Source organism: Aquila chrysaetos, chromosome 7 (assembly GCF_900496995.4).
Source record: "Aquila chrysaetos chrysaetos chromosome 7, bAquChr1.4, whole genome shotgun sequence".
Lineage (NCBI taxonomy): Eukaryota > Metazoa > Chordata > Aves > Accipitriformes > Accipitridae > Aquila > Aquila chrysaetos.
This window is the reverse complement of record NC_044010.1, coordinates 45695742-45713265: the sequence shown is the minus strand read 5'-3', so window position 1 is coordinate 45713265 and position 17524 is coordinate 45695742. Positions and strand designations below refer to the sequence as shown.

General features: G+C 42.8%; 1 protein-coding gene across 2 annotated transcripts in view; it reads left to right on the top strand.

The window, feature by feature from the left end:
• PHEX (phosphate regulating endopeptidase homolog X-linked) overlaps positions 1-17524 on the top strand; it is a 109293-nt gene that overhangs the window by 12842 nt on the left and 78927 nt on the right. For both annotated transcript variants that reach the window (XM_030020871.2, XM_030020872.2), the window contains exons 4-6: positions 12438-12524; positions 13615-13841; positions 17067-17135. In XM_030020871.2, the coding sequence (XP_029876731.1) occupies positions 12438-12524; positions 13615-13841; positions 17067-17135 (383 nt within the window). The remainder of the gene's footprint in view (positions 1-12437; positions 12525-13614; positions 13842-17066; positions 17136-17524) is intronic.

Sequence of the window (17524 nt, the reverse complement as noted above, 5' to 3'; positions counted from 1 at the left end):
ATCCATCTAAATGTAAGAAAAAACTTAAGTAGCACAAGTCAGATATATCTCTCTGGGTAACGAGTTAATAGCTTTTTGGTAACATGAAGTACCTGAGTCAAAGGTGGAGAAGCTGGAACTTTTTCCAGGCTTTGTGGCTGCTCAAAATGGAAGTTGTATTTGTAATGGGTGATTTTGGGAAACCATGAGTACAGAAAGGAGATAATTTTGGTTCCTAAATGAGGTTTTAAGGCAGCACAGTAACTGAGCCACAGGATTCCCACAGCATCTCCCTGTTTGGGAGAGCGGAGTGGCATCCTGCGAGCCCTGCGCTGGAACGGGAGCGGGGCTTATGGCACGCTGCCGTTCCACATGTGGCACAATATTCCCTCTGGGTATACGGTGAACCTCTGTTTTGGCTGTTGCCTGCAGAAGGATGATATGTTCATATCTGCAGATACTGAATTTCAAAATTCCCGTATGACTGTACTTTGGACTGGTAATTTTGCAGAAAGAGGATTCATACCTTGGAAGGCATAGCAATCCATGACATCTGATTTCCCATTTTCTGACTGTCGTGGTTTCAGCCCAGCTGGTAACAAAGCACCATGCAGCCGCTCGCTCACTGACACCCTGGACCGTGGTGGGATGAGGAGAAAATATAAAGGCAGGCACATGGGTCGAGACAAGGACAGGGAGGGATCACTCCCCACTTGTGGTCATGGGCAAAAGACAGGCTTAACTTGAGGAAGAAACAAAATCAATTTAATTTACTACCGACCAAATCAAAACGAGGATATTGGGAAGTAAAACCAAACCTGAGAACAGCCAGCCCTCCCACCTCAACTCCACTCCCGGTTCTCTCCCCCTCCTCCCCGTGGCGGCGCAGGGGAACGGGGGACGGGGGCTGGGGTCGGTTCCTCACACGCTGTCTCTGCCGCTCCTTCCTCCTCGGGGGGAGGAGGACTCCTCCTCACTCGTCCCCTGCTCCACCGTGGGGTCCCTCCCACGGGAGACAGTCCTTCATGAACTTCTCCAGCGTGGGTCCCTCCCACGGGCTGCAGTTCCTCACAAACTTCCCCAGCATGGGTCCCTTCCATGGGCTGCAGTCCTTCAGGCACAGACTGCTCCACTGCGGGCTTTCCCACAGAGTCACGGCCATCTTGGGGGGCCTCCGCTCCCCTCCATGGGCTGCAGGGGCATCCCCTCCTCCAACACACCTCCTTCCCTTCTTCCTCACTGACCTTGGTACCTGCAGAGACGTTCCCCACACATTCCAGTCCCCCACTCACTGCAGGTTTCTCCTCTTAAATCTGTTCTCCCACAGGTGTTACCACTACCGCTGATGGGCTCTGCCTGGGCCAGAGGTGGGTCCGGCTTGGAGGCAGGGAAGCTTCTGGCAGCTTCTTGCAGGAGCCACCCCTGCAGCCCCCTTTCCTGCTACCAAAAAACCCCACCACACAAACCCACAGCACTGACTAACAAAAAAAATTATGCAAGTACGTGTTGAAAGTATTAATCTAATTGAGTAAAGCTTAATGCTGCCAGTTAGTACAGAGCTCCACCTACACTGGAACAATTGGGGATCTTCTGGTTTAAATGCAGTTTAAACTCTTGTGCTGAATATAATGACATGTGTTATCCCCTGCACCATAATAATGGGAGGCTAAAGGGGCAGCGGAGGGGAGGGGGGATTATTGCTTAAAAGATTAAGATTTATTAATGAAATTAGATTTATGAACAGAGGCTCTCACATCCCACAAGATGATTTTTGGTTTTGTTACAGTTTGCGTACAGTTGTGTTAGTTGACTTTTGGAGGAACTCACATGATGTGCTTATCTTTTCATACACAAACTCAGAGAATTTATAAAATGCTGAAACTGGAAACAAACAGCATTGTCATTTAGGAAATGTGCTGTATATCGGGGCACTGAGCAGAATTAGGAAGCATTTATATGAGCACAGCTGTTTGAATGCCATTTCCATGAGAACTCCCAAATTGCCAAAATGGATATTCAAGAAAAGGGTTGGGGAATTTCTTCCAAGGGGTGAGGGGGAAACCCTAAAATGTCAGTATATTAGTTGGGTTTATTTGTGTAAATACAGCATCCTTTCATACAACAAAATTGGTGTTTGGGAACATTTGTTCAATTTACTTGATTTATGTTCCTTGGGAATTAGAACCTATATGGATTAATTAATTACTAAATCTTCATGAATTCCTGTGGAAATGCATATTAATTATAGCCTCATTAATGCAAAATTAATTTATAATGATTAAATGTTCTATCAGAATGTCAGAAGAATTAATAATGATGGGCTGGTTATTTTCAAGAGTCACTAGTCTAACCATGGTGAGATGGACTCTATATAGGCTGATGGACATTAATTGTATCAAATACGAAACACGTTTGCCTGAATTGATTAATGGTATGTTGATCATCATTAAATGCCTTTTAAAAAAACCCAACAAAACAAACAAACAAACAAACTGCCTTCTCCCCCCAAACCCACAAAATAAAACAAGGGGTGGGGGAGACACAGTTTATCAAAACAAGGCAGGCCTAGATTAAGGCATCAGCTCCACAAAGATAATTCTGAGGAATGAGCTCCTGCAGCTGTAGAATACACTGGTAGTTTGGGTTTGGGTTTTGGTTTTGGTTTTTTAAAAGTTAATTGTTTGAAAATACAGAAACTGTTATATTTAAGGTATATCTGAGGCTGTGTAAACCAACGTAAGGCCGTCCAAAAGGGACCAAAACCTCCTCACTGGCATCCTGGATGCTTCTGCCTTCCAAAGAGGTGGGAATATATAATATGGCAGGTGGTAGGACAATCTGAGTTGTGTCCTGTACTCCGCATTATTTCATATTCCTGCGTGAACAAGGAGTTTGCCTTTGTGAAAGTTGCTTGGAGTGATTATTTCGAGTCAAGTACTCCAGTACGATGATTCTGGTGACATGACTATTTACAATGGGGAACTGAGAAAAAAGGTAAGGAAGCAGTAGAAGGCTGATTAAGGAGGGAACACAAAGTACGTGAAAGTGGAAATAATATATGCTTTGGTAAAATTTAAAAGCTACATTATAAACACCAGAAAAGTGTATTGACTTGCTATTTTATTTTATTTTGGACTCAAAGGGAAAAGCTTTATTTAGGCAAGGATAGTTTTAAGCGTACCGAGAAAGATTTTTGCAAGCCTTTGATGCTAGTTTGTTTTTCCATATATATATTTAGCAAACAGTAGAGATATCTGGACCATAATGCATTAGAAATTCAAAATAAGTGTTTATAAAATGCATTTAAATAATTTTTATAGTGCATTAGGCTCTGACTGCTTCCCTTCCAGTCCTCTGAAACTGAGTAATATTTACAGCCACCAAGAAAAAAAAAAAGGAAGAAAAGCCTTAATGTCAGTAAGGTGCTGGTATTTTGAAAAATTACTTAACTGCAGTGGTGAGAAGTTTTCATTGTTTGTCTTTTTAGTTGCAAGGGAGTGAAAATGGCATCTTTAAACAGTGTATTTTCTTATTTTGGGATCCTGGAAACAAACTTTTATTTAAAAACCAATCATTTGCAGCTCACTTTTTGTAAAGTGTCTGGTGGGGATAAAGACTCCAGACTGCACGTTTTGGACTATGCACCAGACACCTGAACGAGCAAGAAGCACTGCAGAACAATTAGCAGAACTGGTAGTTTACGAAAATAAATAAATTTAGGTTAGTTCATATTTTAGGGAAGCCTCAAAAACCAAATATTGCTATCAATTGTTAATAGAGGAAATGGGTTGTACTGTACACTAAAGTTGCATAGCAAGAGAAATTCTCAGAAGAACTTGTGTTTTAAAGGCTTAAAGGAGTTTAATCAGGCCTTGAAATTATATATTTGAAGTTGGCTTACACTGGTGTCAGAAGAGAGCTGTAAGTAGGCTTCTGCACCCTCCACCGAGGTTTGTCTCCGTGGTGTTTTCCAGGCAGGCGAGACCTTGCTCTGCTCTTCTTCCGACACTTCCAGACGCAAAGCAGCTCGGAAGAGGAAGCTGGGCAGGAGCATTAGTGTGGGAGTTTGACCTGTGCTAATAAACCTGCTAAGAGGGACAAAGTTGTACTGAAACATTAAATGTTGTATCCTACAGCAAGCCATGTCCATGTCATTTTCAGGACAGTGCTCTGAGAGAACAGATTTAATTCTAAGAATAATCTTGGCTTGACTTGTACTTGTATTTTTCCCAAGAAATATGTATAGCTTTGAAATATGTCAGTTAAGTCTGTCACTTCCTTTTCGAACATACATACATATATATACACACACACACACACACACACACACATATATATATATATATATATATATATAAAAATTCTTCACCCTCCCCTCTATACCCCTCTCTAGCTGCAGGGGTCAGGTTTCCAAACTGATGAGAATAAAAACATATATATCAGATTTTCTTCTTTGACGATCTTGTAACCTGGGCTGCTTGTGTTGCAGTCTATTAAATTGAGATTTTCACATAGCAAGACAGGGAAGTTACCATTGGTTAAGTGATCACAAGAGTCTTGTGTATAATTTTAGATGCTGTGGCCAGCGCTTTTATTTTGAGGTGGAACATTGTGCCCCTCATAGGCCTTCATCCATAAAACTTACCACTGCCAGAACTCCTTTGCTTAACTTCGGGCTCTGAAAAAATGGAATTGGAAACCAGATACTCTAAATGAATGTCAGCTGACCCCAAACTGTTCTGAAATAATCATTTTTGGAACATGTAAGCTCGCATTACTGTAATTAAGACTGTACATTTGTCTAGCTGTGATTTCCGTAACAGCAACGTGGTTCTGAAGTTTTTTTCTGTGCCCTTTGGCATCCTGGCCAAATCATTGCTCCGTGAACTGTACTGAACTTGACTTCTTAAATCCAGCGCACTGGGAGTTTGAAGAAAGGGCAGTGCCTTCATGACACAGTTGGAGTCCTTAGATACCCTTAGTGGTACAAGTGCAGTTGGCTACCTGTTTTTTAGGGCTTACGGTTGCTTTTCAGGACCTCTTTTGCCATAGCTCTTTACTGTGAAGAAAATATGGGATTTTAAAGGTTACACATTCTTGAGGACTAGATTAATCACAATTATCTTATGGCTCAGGGACCTCAGGCAATGATGTTCTGCATACAAGCGTTGTGTGTTTGGTTTGGTTTGATTGCCAAACTCAAACCAAGGTTTGAGTACATTTTTCTCTACTTTTAAGCTGAAATTTCTGACAGGACATCCTTAAAACATCCTGCTGCTGGCATCAGAGGATCTCCTGCAAATTTCCAAAAGATAACTTGGGTTTTGCTTCTTCACAGAGGTAGCACATAGTAGTGCTAACCTGGGAAGGAAACAAAGCTTGTGACTGATAGCTGGAGATGGGTGAACAGCTCTTTTAATTATTCTTCTCGTCAGTTTAGAAACCTGACCTCTGTAGCTCAAGACTTGAAAGAGAAATCTACCTTCTCTGTCATCAGGTATTTGCAGAGAAACTCCCTTTCCACAAGCAGAGTTCCTGCATTTTGGTCTAAGAAACTAAAGCTCGTAAACATGCAATATGGAACAAATATCTGGTTGCTAGCTCCTTCTACCCAAACCAAAGGGAGAGCACGCTGTTGCGTGAGGCTTCGGTAGGGCCCTACTGTGGACGTAGCCGAGGAGAGCGCATCATCTGCCTTTGGCCCAGTGAACAAGTAGGCATGGGTTTCTGAGAAGCCCTTGGGCTGCTTTCTGGGTCTGCTCCTGAAAACAGTGCATTACAAGTTGCTTTCAGTTGTGGTACTGAGCATCACCTGGGCAATGCTGAGCAACTCCCACCGTCACTGACGTTAAAGGGACTGAGGGCCATTCACCATCTCCAAAGGATCAAGCTCTTTGAGTGTTTGGATCAAGTTCAGCAAGTTTATGCTCATAAAGGAGCACTGTTCCCATCAGTAGGACTGTGACATGAGTTAGATAAGGAGGAATTAATCCTCTGTGGCTCACTTTCCTTATCTGCAACGATGGATAATGGCCATATCTCCTTGGTCCCGCATGTCTAAGAGTGCTTTGAGATCCTTATCCTAAATGTATAGAGTGCAATGCCAGGAGTAACCATTAGATTATCTCCTATGACCTTTCTTGTATCGCAGACAATTACATTACCCATGTAATGCAGCTCAATAGCTTCCACTGGGATAAAACATAATTCACATTGGGCTAAAGCTTATCTTCCCAAAAAGCATCAAGTCTTGAAGATGTTATGGGGTAGAGAAGCCACTATCTCCTCTGGTTGCTTGTCTCCAGTGGTTAATCACTGTCACTGCTGAATTTGTCTTCATCTTCCGACTGTTGGCTTTCTTTGTGCCTTTTTTCAATAGACTAAAGACCTCTTTGGCACCAAGTGTTTTCTAACGGTGGAGTACTTTCATGCTGTAATCCCGTCACCCTTCCACCATCTCTTGTGAGACAAATCATGCTCCTTCACTGCATCGTTTCCCCCCCGCTTCTGTTTCTCAAGCCACTCCACCCAGAGAAAAACCCAAATGGTTGTGATGTTTTTCTGCACCCTGTCCAGCTGTCCAACGTTGTTTTTAAAATACGGAGAGCCGAAGGGCAGGTAGTGTTCCAGTCTGTCTTACCAGCCTGCGGACAACAGTAAGATCATCTCCCCGCTTTGATACATCTCTGGTTTTGCAGTCCAAGACTGCTGATTGCTCTAGCATTGCCCTGGGAGTTCATGCTGAATTACTTGTCTAATTCTAGCTTTTCACTCTTCCAGGGTTACAGCTTTCCAGGAAATGGGATGTCCCCTTGGGGTCATTGTATAGCTTTTTTTTTGTTTAAAGTCCGAGCATATTCCCACTGGGATATTTGCACATGCAGTTGTTTTTCTTCAAGATACAAAGCATTATAATATATTTCAGGTCATCATCAGATATCACTGTGCAAACACTTCAGTTTGTATTTTCCACATACAGCAAATGTTTGTAAAAGGATAAGGACAAAAATGAACAGACAAAATTTGCTACTATCTTTACTAGCACAATGTATTCTCCATATCTATGGTGGAAAGTACAGAGAAAACTTATATTTTTCTCTCTAGAATAAGAAATAAGCTTAGCAAATCACATAGTGTCTCTCAGGAACGCAACTCAACTGTGTATGTAGAAAACTGTCTGATAGCATACAGAATATATACAGTCTGTAGATCAGGACACTGATAAATTGAATCAGTATCTCTAATCTGAATAAATGGTACGCATGTTTCTTTTCTCTGCAAATCTGGCTGTGCAATCCCTTTTTCATGCACTCCGAGTCAGAAGAGGGAAAGGTACAGGAATTCTCAGTGCCATAAATAAAACACGGTGGTGGAAAACCAATGTGAAGCTGTGTAAGACAGCAGGCTGGAAAATCAACAAGGGCTAGAAATGGAAAGTAAGATTAAAGGTAACACTTAGCCACAAGACTATCCTTAGCAGCTTCAGAATAGCATGCAGTTAAATAAACACACAGACACCCTAGCAGAGCTTACTTTGTAAAGTGCCTTGCTCTCACTTTTAACAGCAGATGATTGCTATTTACTGTAGGGTAGTGAACCACAGGAAGCTGGCCTTTTTTAGCCCTCTTGCCCTGGAAAAGAACTGTCTGAAAGCAACTCGGTATAAACCTCCTTCCTTCCCTTCCCAACCCCAGTTCCCCCCCCCCCCCCCCAGCTGTGGCTTTTTTTCCTTGACCATCTATCCGAGCATCTACATTCGGACAACTTGAGGATCATTCCCGGCTATGGAGTGGTTTTTGTTGGCGATGCTGAGTCTTTGTGTTTTGTACAAGAGCCAGGGAGAGCAATGATGCAAACCCGCCCGACCCGGGCTGCCGGGAGTACAAGAACTTTGATTTGCAATGGGAACCTCCCCGCCCTCAGCCCCTTGGTAGAGGAAAACGAATGATGAAGCAATTTGCAGCCTCAGAAAGTTTAGGGTATCGTGAACACCTTTAGCCAGTTTCTGACTGTGCAAGTGGTAGTTGCTAATTGAGATGTTACGTTATTTCGGCGCTGCAGAGCAGAATTACCGTTAGGTTTTGACACATGCCATAAGTAAGTTTTATATGAAGGGAAACATAAATCGTGCATCTGGGCTTCCTGTGCATACGGAAACAGGAACAACGAGGTGCTGAGATCAGGAGTGCAGGCCAAGATCCCTTCTATCCTGAAGAAAATGACTTTGGAATTAATTTGAAAGTGAAGGAAGTAAAAGACGTGACTGAAGAACTGCTTTGCTAGAGCAGCCATTCAAACGTGTATTTATATTTGTCTAGGGAAACATGATCGCAGACTTCATATTCAAGGTGGCTTAAGCTATGCTGGTTCACTTTGCTAGTCCCGGTGATTTTTGTCTATGATGATCTGCTTTGCATTTGCGGCAGGCTACTGTTGTAAGTCAGTAGCAGCGATAAGGTGTTAAACTGTGGTTGCTGTTAATAATGTTTCTGTGCTCTTTCAGACGGTTGTAAATCAGCTTAGATTGTGGGGGTTTTTTAATCTCAGCAGCTAGATCGCTCTTCCATCTCTAGCACTGTAACATTTAACTGGGAGCTAACAAATGAACTATTGTTTCAAGGGTCAGTTTTTTTAATATCATTGGAGTGCTGTGTGTTTCCTAGTCTGGTTAAAGCTATTTGTTCCTAAAAATTCTTATTTAAAGATGAAGCTAAAAGGTGCTGATCAAAGCTGGATAAAATATTTTTCACAGTCAATGAATGTGGTAAAGGATTCTTTTTTTGGTCTATTGAAACTGTCTATAGATTCAAGTTGAATTCTGTTAATGTTTGGAGTCCTAAAATGGAAGATTGCTTTAGGGAATTGGAGCTTTTAATTTTGAAACAAGAAAACTGTGTTTAAAAAAAAACAAGACAGCTGCAAGAACAAACTCAATGTCCTTCTCATTGCTGAGCGAGCTGCTTTAATCAAAATGCTGGTAACCCTGGTCTCCCTAACTTGGCCACAGTTTTTAATTCCAGCTACTGGACTTAAGAAAAGCCTACTAGACTGGACTTCTCGGTGGATTTGTACAAATACTCACAATCCCCTCGTGAGGGGTGAGAGCAGGTCCTTGGAAAGGCAGAGCAGGGAACTGCGCAGCAGGTCTGTGGGCACCTCGTGAGGGTGAACATGAACAGACCGGCGGTGGTCCTTCTCTTCCTACTCCTTGGGAGACCTCGTAGGTTTTGCTTTCGTCCTGGTGTCCAAACAGAAAATACCTGGAACCGTTACAATTTTTCAAGGTGGAAAGACAGTCTTCCCAGCCAGCTATAGTTAGGAGTTGAATTTTTTCAGAGGGGCTGGTTTTGCTCTCCGTGGGTCACCGGCTGGCATTTCCCTTAGCGCGGAGGAGAGCCCGAAATGCCATGTCGCACGTCGCGAGATGGAGCGCCGCTGCGCTGCGGAGCTCAGCGCCGACCCACACAACTGGATGTGCCCGTGGCAGGAGGGGGGCTGTCGCAGCCTGCTGCTGTGGCCAGGCTACTCGCAGTACCTGCCATAGCTGATTTAAAAAATAGCTTGATGTGTCTGCATTGATTTCAATCACCGTAGTGACTTTCTTTCCATGGATACAGCGACCTGTAGATAGACTAATTGATTACCCATATTTTTGATTAGTATGCATGGCTTCTTGCCTTTTCTTACTCTTCTGTAAGAAGAATTTAAATATTCAAGGACATGTAAAATCCATACATATTTGTGAGTTAAATAAGAAGCAAATTTCTAAACCATGTGTTTGGATTGTACACTAGCTAATGCAGAAATCAAGTGGATGTGGTCAGTGCTCCAGCTTTGAGCTTCTAAATCTTTCTGAAAGCTTAAGGCTAAGGCTGAGGAACCTCTGTAGCCTAAAGAGCACTCATGGATCACGTCCCCTATTTCAGTGTCCACAGGATTCAACCGTCTTATTAAGGCTTTCATGTTTGATCACTGGATTTTACATCATCAGAACCAAGAATTTTCTTCATAAATGAAGGCTGAGCAAATCGGTAACATCTACCCCACCTCATTCTTTGCAATAGTGCAGGGAGTGTTACAGCTTTGTTCTGCCGCATAATGAGATGGTTTGATGGGAAAACACCAGGTCTGATTTTAACAGGGTTTTATGCAGGTGTATTCCTAGAGTTGATTTTATTTTATTGGCTCTCATTCTCTGTATCTCTCCTGAGCTTTAGCTGGGTTTTAGCCATTGAATTTTATTAGCTTCAAAATTTAATGGCTGTGCAGCTCACTGGCAAGGAACAGAAGTTATTGCAATGGCTTTAATAGGAGTGTATTTTTTCATCCTTACTTTTATGGAGGTTTCATTTATAGTTGTTTTTTTTTGTTGTTTTTTTTTTTTTTTTCCCAAAAAATGCCATTCTTAAAACATGAACAGGTCTGATTATTCTGCTAAGAACTGTGCACACTGAAGATATGTGTCAATGATTGGCTTTATATTGTATTTAACAAGCTAAGAAATATTAACAATTTGAGGATTTGAAACCAAAGCTATTGGGAGTCCTGTCCAGCAGTACTTTTAGGGAAAATCTTATCTGTAACTAAAAGGGAATGATCTCATTACCTCTCTCAGGGATCCAAGCAAATGAGTTGGGGGTTTTTTGGGTTTTGTTTTGTTTTGTTTTTTGGTTTTTTTTTTGTTGTTGTTTTTTTTGTTTTGTTTTGTTTGGGGTTTTTTTTGTTTTGTTTTTTAAGGAGAATAGGGATTGGAGGGAGAGAACAAGTGGCATTTACTCATCACTAGGGTATTCTTTGACTAATAAAGAGTTTGAGGTCAGCAGTACGGTATATCTGAGAGGTACAGCACGGCAGGTTCTTCAAGGGGCTAGGGAAATCCTGGAAATAAGTGTCTTCGAACCCTACCTCCGGCCGTGAGCTCCTCAGACGGAGTGGAGCAGCACCAAGCCAGGCTGTTCTCAGCTACAGCATCTGGTCGTACCACCCAGCTGGACGTCAGCCTCCCAGGAGAGGAGACACTGGAGAGGGGACTCTGGCGAGCCCCTGGAAAGGGCAGGGGCTGGAAAGCGAGCCGCTGCTGCCCGTTTGCAGGAGGGTGCTGTTTTGGATGGCAGCACCACCACCTCTTTGGTCCTCTGCCTCACCCCGCCGGCGCTGGCAGAGAAGGATGACGTTGCATCGACACCTGATGAAGTCCCGGGTGGCAGCGGTTTGGCTTTGCCACGGCCGGTGCTATGAAGTCCCTGCTTTGGCAGGTCACCGGGACTCTTGTGTTGCAGTTTGTTCCCCCTTTTGTGCGGGACGTGCTTCTTAGCACAGGGCCTTTGCTCGTTTGAAACCCAGAGCACGGGGGAGTATGGTACAGAGGAGGCACTCTTGAATTTTTCAAGGCTTTTTAGCTCTGGCTGAGCATCCAACAGGAGGGACTTGGGACAGTTCCAGCAAAGCCACTCTCTCCAGTTGTCCCAGTAACAATTAGGTAATGCTGTGCAGGACCTGTTTGGGTCTTACAAAACCAGGTGAGGTCCAACAGGGTTTGCTAGCCCCGCTTCTGTGCTGTGCTTAAGTACCACCCTGCTTCTCTGGGCTGGGGAAATGCTCATGCTGTGCTGCACCTGAGCTGATAGATCTCCCTGAAGCTAAGCTGCCTCCGCATTTAGCCGTGGTGTGTGCATCTGCAGCTGCATCATGGCTGATTTACAACTTGGGTAAAACTGGCTCGAGGCAGCTGAGAGCGGACTGCTGAGATTCAGATGCGCTTTTCATGCTGGTTCACTTCCACGACATAATGCGAGGAATGCAAGGAATGTAGAGAGATGACAGCTTAGAAAAACTGGTTCGGCTTTCAGGCACCAAGGAGGTTGACACCTATAGTGTGAGGGAGCTATGTAGTGCAGCTACTCACATAGTAGTTGGACGCTTGACCTTCCGTGTCATTTACAAGACTGAGATTGTGTGCGTTTGACAGACAACGGGGCGGTTCTCTGCTGCTTGCTTTCAGCGGCAGCAGCAGAGCTGGCAAGAGTGAACACCAGCCGTCTTGCTCCTGGGATCCTGCCACCTCCTCCGTTATACCCCAGTTTCATCATGTACCAGCGCCAGAGGCTGAGCCACTTGAAGGAATTCCTGACTCCCTGCCCTGTGCGCGGGTTCCCACCCTCGCCCCGCGATTCCCTGTCCCCTCAGTCTGCTGAGGGTGGCTGTTCGTGAGGACGAGTAATAAGCAGCATCTGTCAACTGGCTTTAAATCAGTCCTTTTAAATAATAATAAAAAAAATCCTTCTCTGTTGCGGATCGAAAAAAGTGCAATTATGTCTGTGTTAGTGCTTAAGAAAATACATGTGGAACCTCATCCTTAATTAAACAAACGCTATGATTAAAGCAAGTGCTGAGACAGGCAAACAGACAGTTCCTACATTTTCTGATGTATTGAAAAAAGATTTCATTTGTCTTTTCAGCATTGCTTGAGAAACCCATCAGCAAAAGACGAGACAGTGAAGCTGTACAGAAAGCCAAGACCCTTTATGCATCCTGCATGAATGAGAGTAAGTAAGTGGCCTGATTTGAGAGGGACACGTATGTGTTACCTATGTTTAAAAAGGCAGGCTTTCTTGCTGACTGCTGAGCTCTGTGAAGCTTTGTGGGGACGCACAGGTTTCGCTGATTTGGATCCAACTGAATGCAGAGGGTCACCTACACGTTTCTGAAGCTGGCTATCAAGACTAAGGTACACCAAGGCACAAGAAGTCAGTCTTAGAGACCTCTGCTTGTCAGGGAACTGTGAAGGGATATTTATTGGTGCAAACGGATGCCAAAACCATGCCCCAGGGGTGTGGGGGTAGTGCCTGGGAAATCAGAGGAGCCCTCTGATGAAATTCTCATACTGACACTTTCAAGAGCCTTTTGCTCAGCACCTTCTACCTTTCTCTAAATCCATTTAATCAAAACACTTCTACAGGGCTGGGTATAGACAGCCCTGGACTCTTTAGCTTCGAGTTATCTGCACGTCGAGCAAGTTTGGACGGGGATCCCTATAGCCACCTTTGCGGAGTGCTTTTCCTGAGCTTCTAAATGTTGCTGTAGGGTGATGTACGCTGGGTTGGGACACATCACTAACTGTACGTAGCTGCACGGGTGAAAGACGAGTTGGGAGGGAGTGGACTTTGTCCTTCAAAGTGCCCTTTGTCCTTCTGGCTCTTTCAGGCTTTTTTTCCTGTGCACTTTTCTTCCAGCGTGGCCTGAGACTGACTGTCAGCGACTGAGCCAGCCTGCCCTGCAGCCTCCGTGCCGAGATGCTGACCCCTCTGCCTTTGATTATGTACAATAACCCCCACTCAGAAACAGTGAAGTTTCTATGCTAGTTCCTAAGCGAGGAATGTTTTTTTAATTGACTTGATTCCAGCCCTTGCCTTTTTTGAAAGGCATTGATTTACCTCTCTTATTCTTGATGCGGATAAACTGGGTTGGACTCCCGCGCTCCTGTGCTCACAGGCAGAGCAGAGGCTTTGGGTTTCAACTATTGTGTTTTGTCTTGCCTAGAAACTGGTCAACGCCAATAAATCTTTGTGTCTCACGTGGCTGCTGCTGGATTTGAATTCTCTGGAATGTAATTGTTGTCATACTTTGACGTTTCAGATAAAATTGAAAAAGCCGACGTGAAACCCCTGTTAAGTATACTGAGGCATTCACCTTTCCGCTGGCCTGTGCTGGAATCCAACATTGGACCTGAAGGGCTGTGGTCAGAAAGGAGGTTTAGCTTAGTCCAAACCTTGGCAACTCTTCGTGGTCAATACAGTAACTCTGTCTTCATCCGTTTATATGTGGCTGCTGATGACAAAATCTCCAATCGGTATATCCTGAAGGTACCATATAGCATATCTAATAGGTTACTTTGCATGGTATTTTGTGGTCTCATTTTTTTAAAAGCATGTTTACACGCCACACATTTGCACTTGATTATTGTTGCTATCATCTACTGACTTACAGATGTACATAGGTGCCAATTTATAGGAATGTAGAAGCCACTAGGAACCACATGCTACTGAAAAATATTTCTGTACAGGATATTTTCTCCTTTCAAATGGCGAAAAAAGGTAAAATATGTTCCCAGTGGACCAATGTCCAGGGTCTATGTGCATGAAAATGAGAGGTGGATATCTAGTCCTAGGGGTGTTCTGGGTGCTGCCTGTGGCTCATCAGGTGCACGAAGAATGTTTTTTGTGTGTGAAGATGAGGAATGGTGCATCAGTAGCAGATATTTTGAACTTGAGCTATTTTTCTTGAGATGGCAACACATTATCTTGTGCTTATACAGCACCTTACAACACAGATGTACCCCAAACACTTCTAAGCCTGAAGCACAGAATTTAACTTTTTACTGAAATGCTATTGCTTTTGGACCAAAGCATTACCAGTTTGTTAACAGTGCATGGCATTACACAACAATTTAGATTAGTGAGAAAAAGACCCAAGAAATGTTGCCTCACTGTAGTCTGAAGAACTCCAGAGAGGATTGTATTACTGTGAGCTGTCACCATGGCAAGACTGAGTGTCTGGGCCAAATGCATTGTTGTTTAAGAACTAGAGATGAGGAGCCAGTGTAGACCAGCCCTCCCCAGCTACAAGAAAATAGTTTATGAAGGCAAGAGAAAAGGGACAAAGAAGAAAGTTATGATGCCATTCATCACAGCAAAATAGGATCTATGATCCTTACGTTGCTAGCATCTTGGCCAGCTGTAGGAATGTACTGTATTTAGGGATCAAACAACAGTTAACTGTGGTTGTACTGGAGTGGATGTGGATTCTCAGACAGTTCTTTAAAATGTCTTTTGACTGAGGCATTTAACTGGTATAAAATTGAAGGGTAACTTTTCCCCATCTTGAGGACATTTTCCTGAATAGTCAGCAGCAGATCAACAGTTTGCTCTATTAAAGATGTCATTCTGCTAAGATGCTGTTCAGACCCTGTCAGGATTGCTTCGTCTGGAGATTTGTTTAAAAGAACTGAAACAGTAGAATCAGGAGAGATATTTAGATATTTCCTGTCATAATATTTCAGTCCAAGTCACCTGTCAGCAAAGGGCTGGGCAGTTACATCCTTATTGCTGGCCTATTGGCAATGAATTATACCTAGCAGTATCTGCACTCAGTATGCTTAGTGGCACCTAAGAATTAGGTATCTAAATAACTGAAGCACTACAGACTATGAATAACATATTATTCCATAGGGTATTCTGTTGTTTTTAATTTGATTAAGAACTTGATCTGCAGAATGTATCAGCCAGTATTCTACTTTGTCCGTGTTTTAACAAATTCCCAGGGGTGCAGATGTATCATGGAGTATTTCAATCTGCTTGTGAAAACGGCTCTATTGCAAAATTCTTTTTGTTCAGCATTGCAAAATCATGAATGGATCAGAAAAAAGTAGAAACTCCAAATAAAACTTTTTTCAACATTCAACATGATCTTTTTTTCATGAGGGCTGAAGAAGTTAGGTTTTTTTGTTTGTTTCTCATATTTGTGCTTTCTTGGTTTCAATGGGTTGTCAAATCTAATTCTTAAGCCAGGAAAATTTGGATGAGCAATTCACGCAACAGTCACATAATTGAAATAGGCCAAATCATCTGAAGTTAACTATCACCAGGACACACATATGCAAAGCAGGAGTATATTCTTTTTGCTTCAATATGCTGAAAAAAGAAAGTGATACTGTTTTTCAAAGAATCAGAGTTGCACTAAGCATTACAGCTACTCTCATTTTAGTGGATGGGTTTTTTTTATTTGTTTATGGTATAATTTAAAGGTTGAGAATATCAGTCAGTAGAGGAAAAGATGACATTTACTCATTCATTTTAGATTCTAAGTTGTATTTATTTAGGTCATTTTTATAAATGTACAAAATGTAAAATATCAGTGGTGTAGGACTTAGATTAAAAAAGACTTTAGTGAAGTTGTGTGAATAAATACAATCTCTCTTCACTAGACTTGCTTTTTAAAAACAAATACAGCATCAGAATAATAATTTTAGAACATCAAAACTGTTGTTTCTGTTCCAGTCAGTATCTTACTCAGTTTGGAAGCTGGCTGAATCATGTTTTCAGCTTCGGCTTCCATACCCTAACCTAACCTGATCACGTTAAGTGTTTTGGGAAACGTCAGTTTCCAGTAGTAATTTTAAGATCTATGCTGCACTGTGAGTTTTTTCTGGCTAGGAACTTGAAACTATATGCAAATACTCCCATGTAGTCCTTTCACTTAAAAGACTAAGCGCAGGTCTCAATGAAATTTCAGGACTGGTTTAGAAATTACCTTGAGGACCTTATTCCAATATTAGGGTGAATGTAGGCCAACAAATTTGATCCATGTTTAGATCAAAAAGATAAGTGAAAGTCAAAGATCCACCTGAACCTACCAGACATCTTTAGCTAATGTACTGGAGGCATAACAATTTCCCGTGCGTGCATGCCATCATTTCTGCGGCTGGTATCCAGCTGTTTCAGTACATCTGTTCAAAAAGACAAATACAGCACTCGGTGCTGGTCTAGGGTGAAGGTTAAAAATGTAACCTCAATTTCAGTCAAAGAAGGCTAGCAATGCTTTCCAGATACACAGCAGCTAACATGCTCCAGCACCTAATGGGCATTTGGTCCGTACACTAGACTAGTGTTTCTCTCAAGCTGACTCTCGCGCCCCTGAAATATGTTTGGACTGGTCGTCAGCACCAACTGTTTGATCCTATAGACCCAGTCCTATTGCATTACCTACTCGCTAACGGAGCCATAAACACAGAAATCACGTAGGTGATTCTTTGCTGTAGTAGGTGGCTCAGATATTGCAGGGGGCATCTTGAGGCTCCCTAGATCACAGTAATGTGATTTAGGTAATGTCTGTCAGCACAGTATAGCATTTTTCTGTTGTTTTGAAATCCTGTGGAACTCAGGCTGGTGCAGGGTATTATGTATTAGGTATTTACACACATCTACCATAATGGCCAGAAAAACTTGAACTCTTCAAAGGTTGCTTGTAGGGCTGCCTTTGCATTCTGATGAATTTACCTATTAAATGCTGCTGCTTGTTATTTTTAACAGCTCGACCAAGCAAGCCTCTCTCTTGCATCTCGAGAGGATTACCTAGAAAACACCACAGAAGCCAATTCTGTAAGTATCATTAATTGGAAGTCAGAGTGACCATTTTTCCCCTCAGTTTTTTTTCATTGTTGGTTTTGTTTTGTTGAGTTCCAAACTAAGAAAGGGTTGTGGTTTGCTTGGATTTGGATTTTTCAGGGTATCTTCTATCAGAAAACACCACCGCTACAAGCACCACTACCACAAACACTCTTGCAAAGTTTCTCAAATGAAGGTTTTTGTAAGACATGGGGTCCCCCCTGCTTTTCTTCCCCCTTGGAAGGGCCCTCTGGAGTTCATCTTGTCCAACCCCTCTACTCAAGCAAGGTTGACCTCTGGAGTATAATACTAGTGACTGGCCTCCAACTGGACTTTGTGCTGCTGATCACAACCCTCTGGACCTGGTCACCCAGCTCATTTTC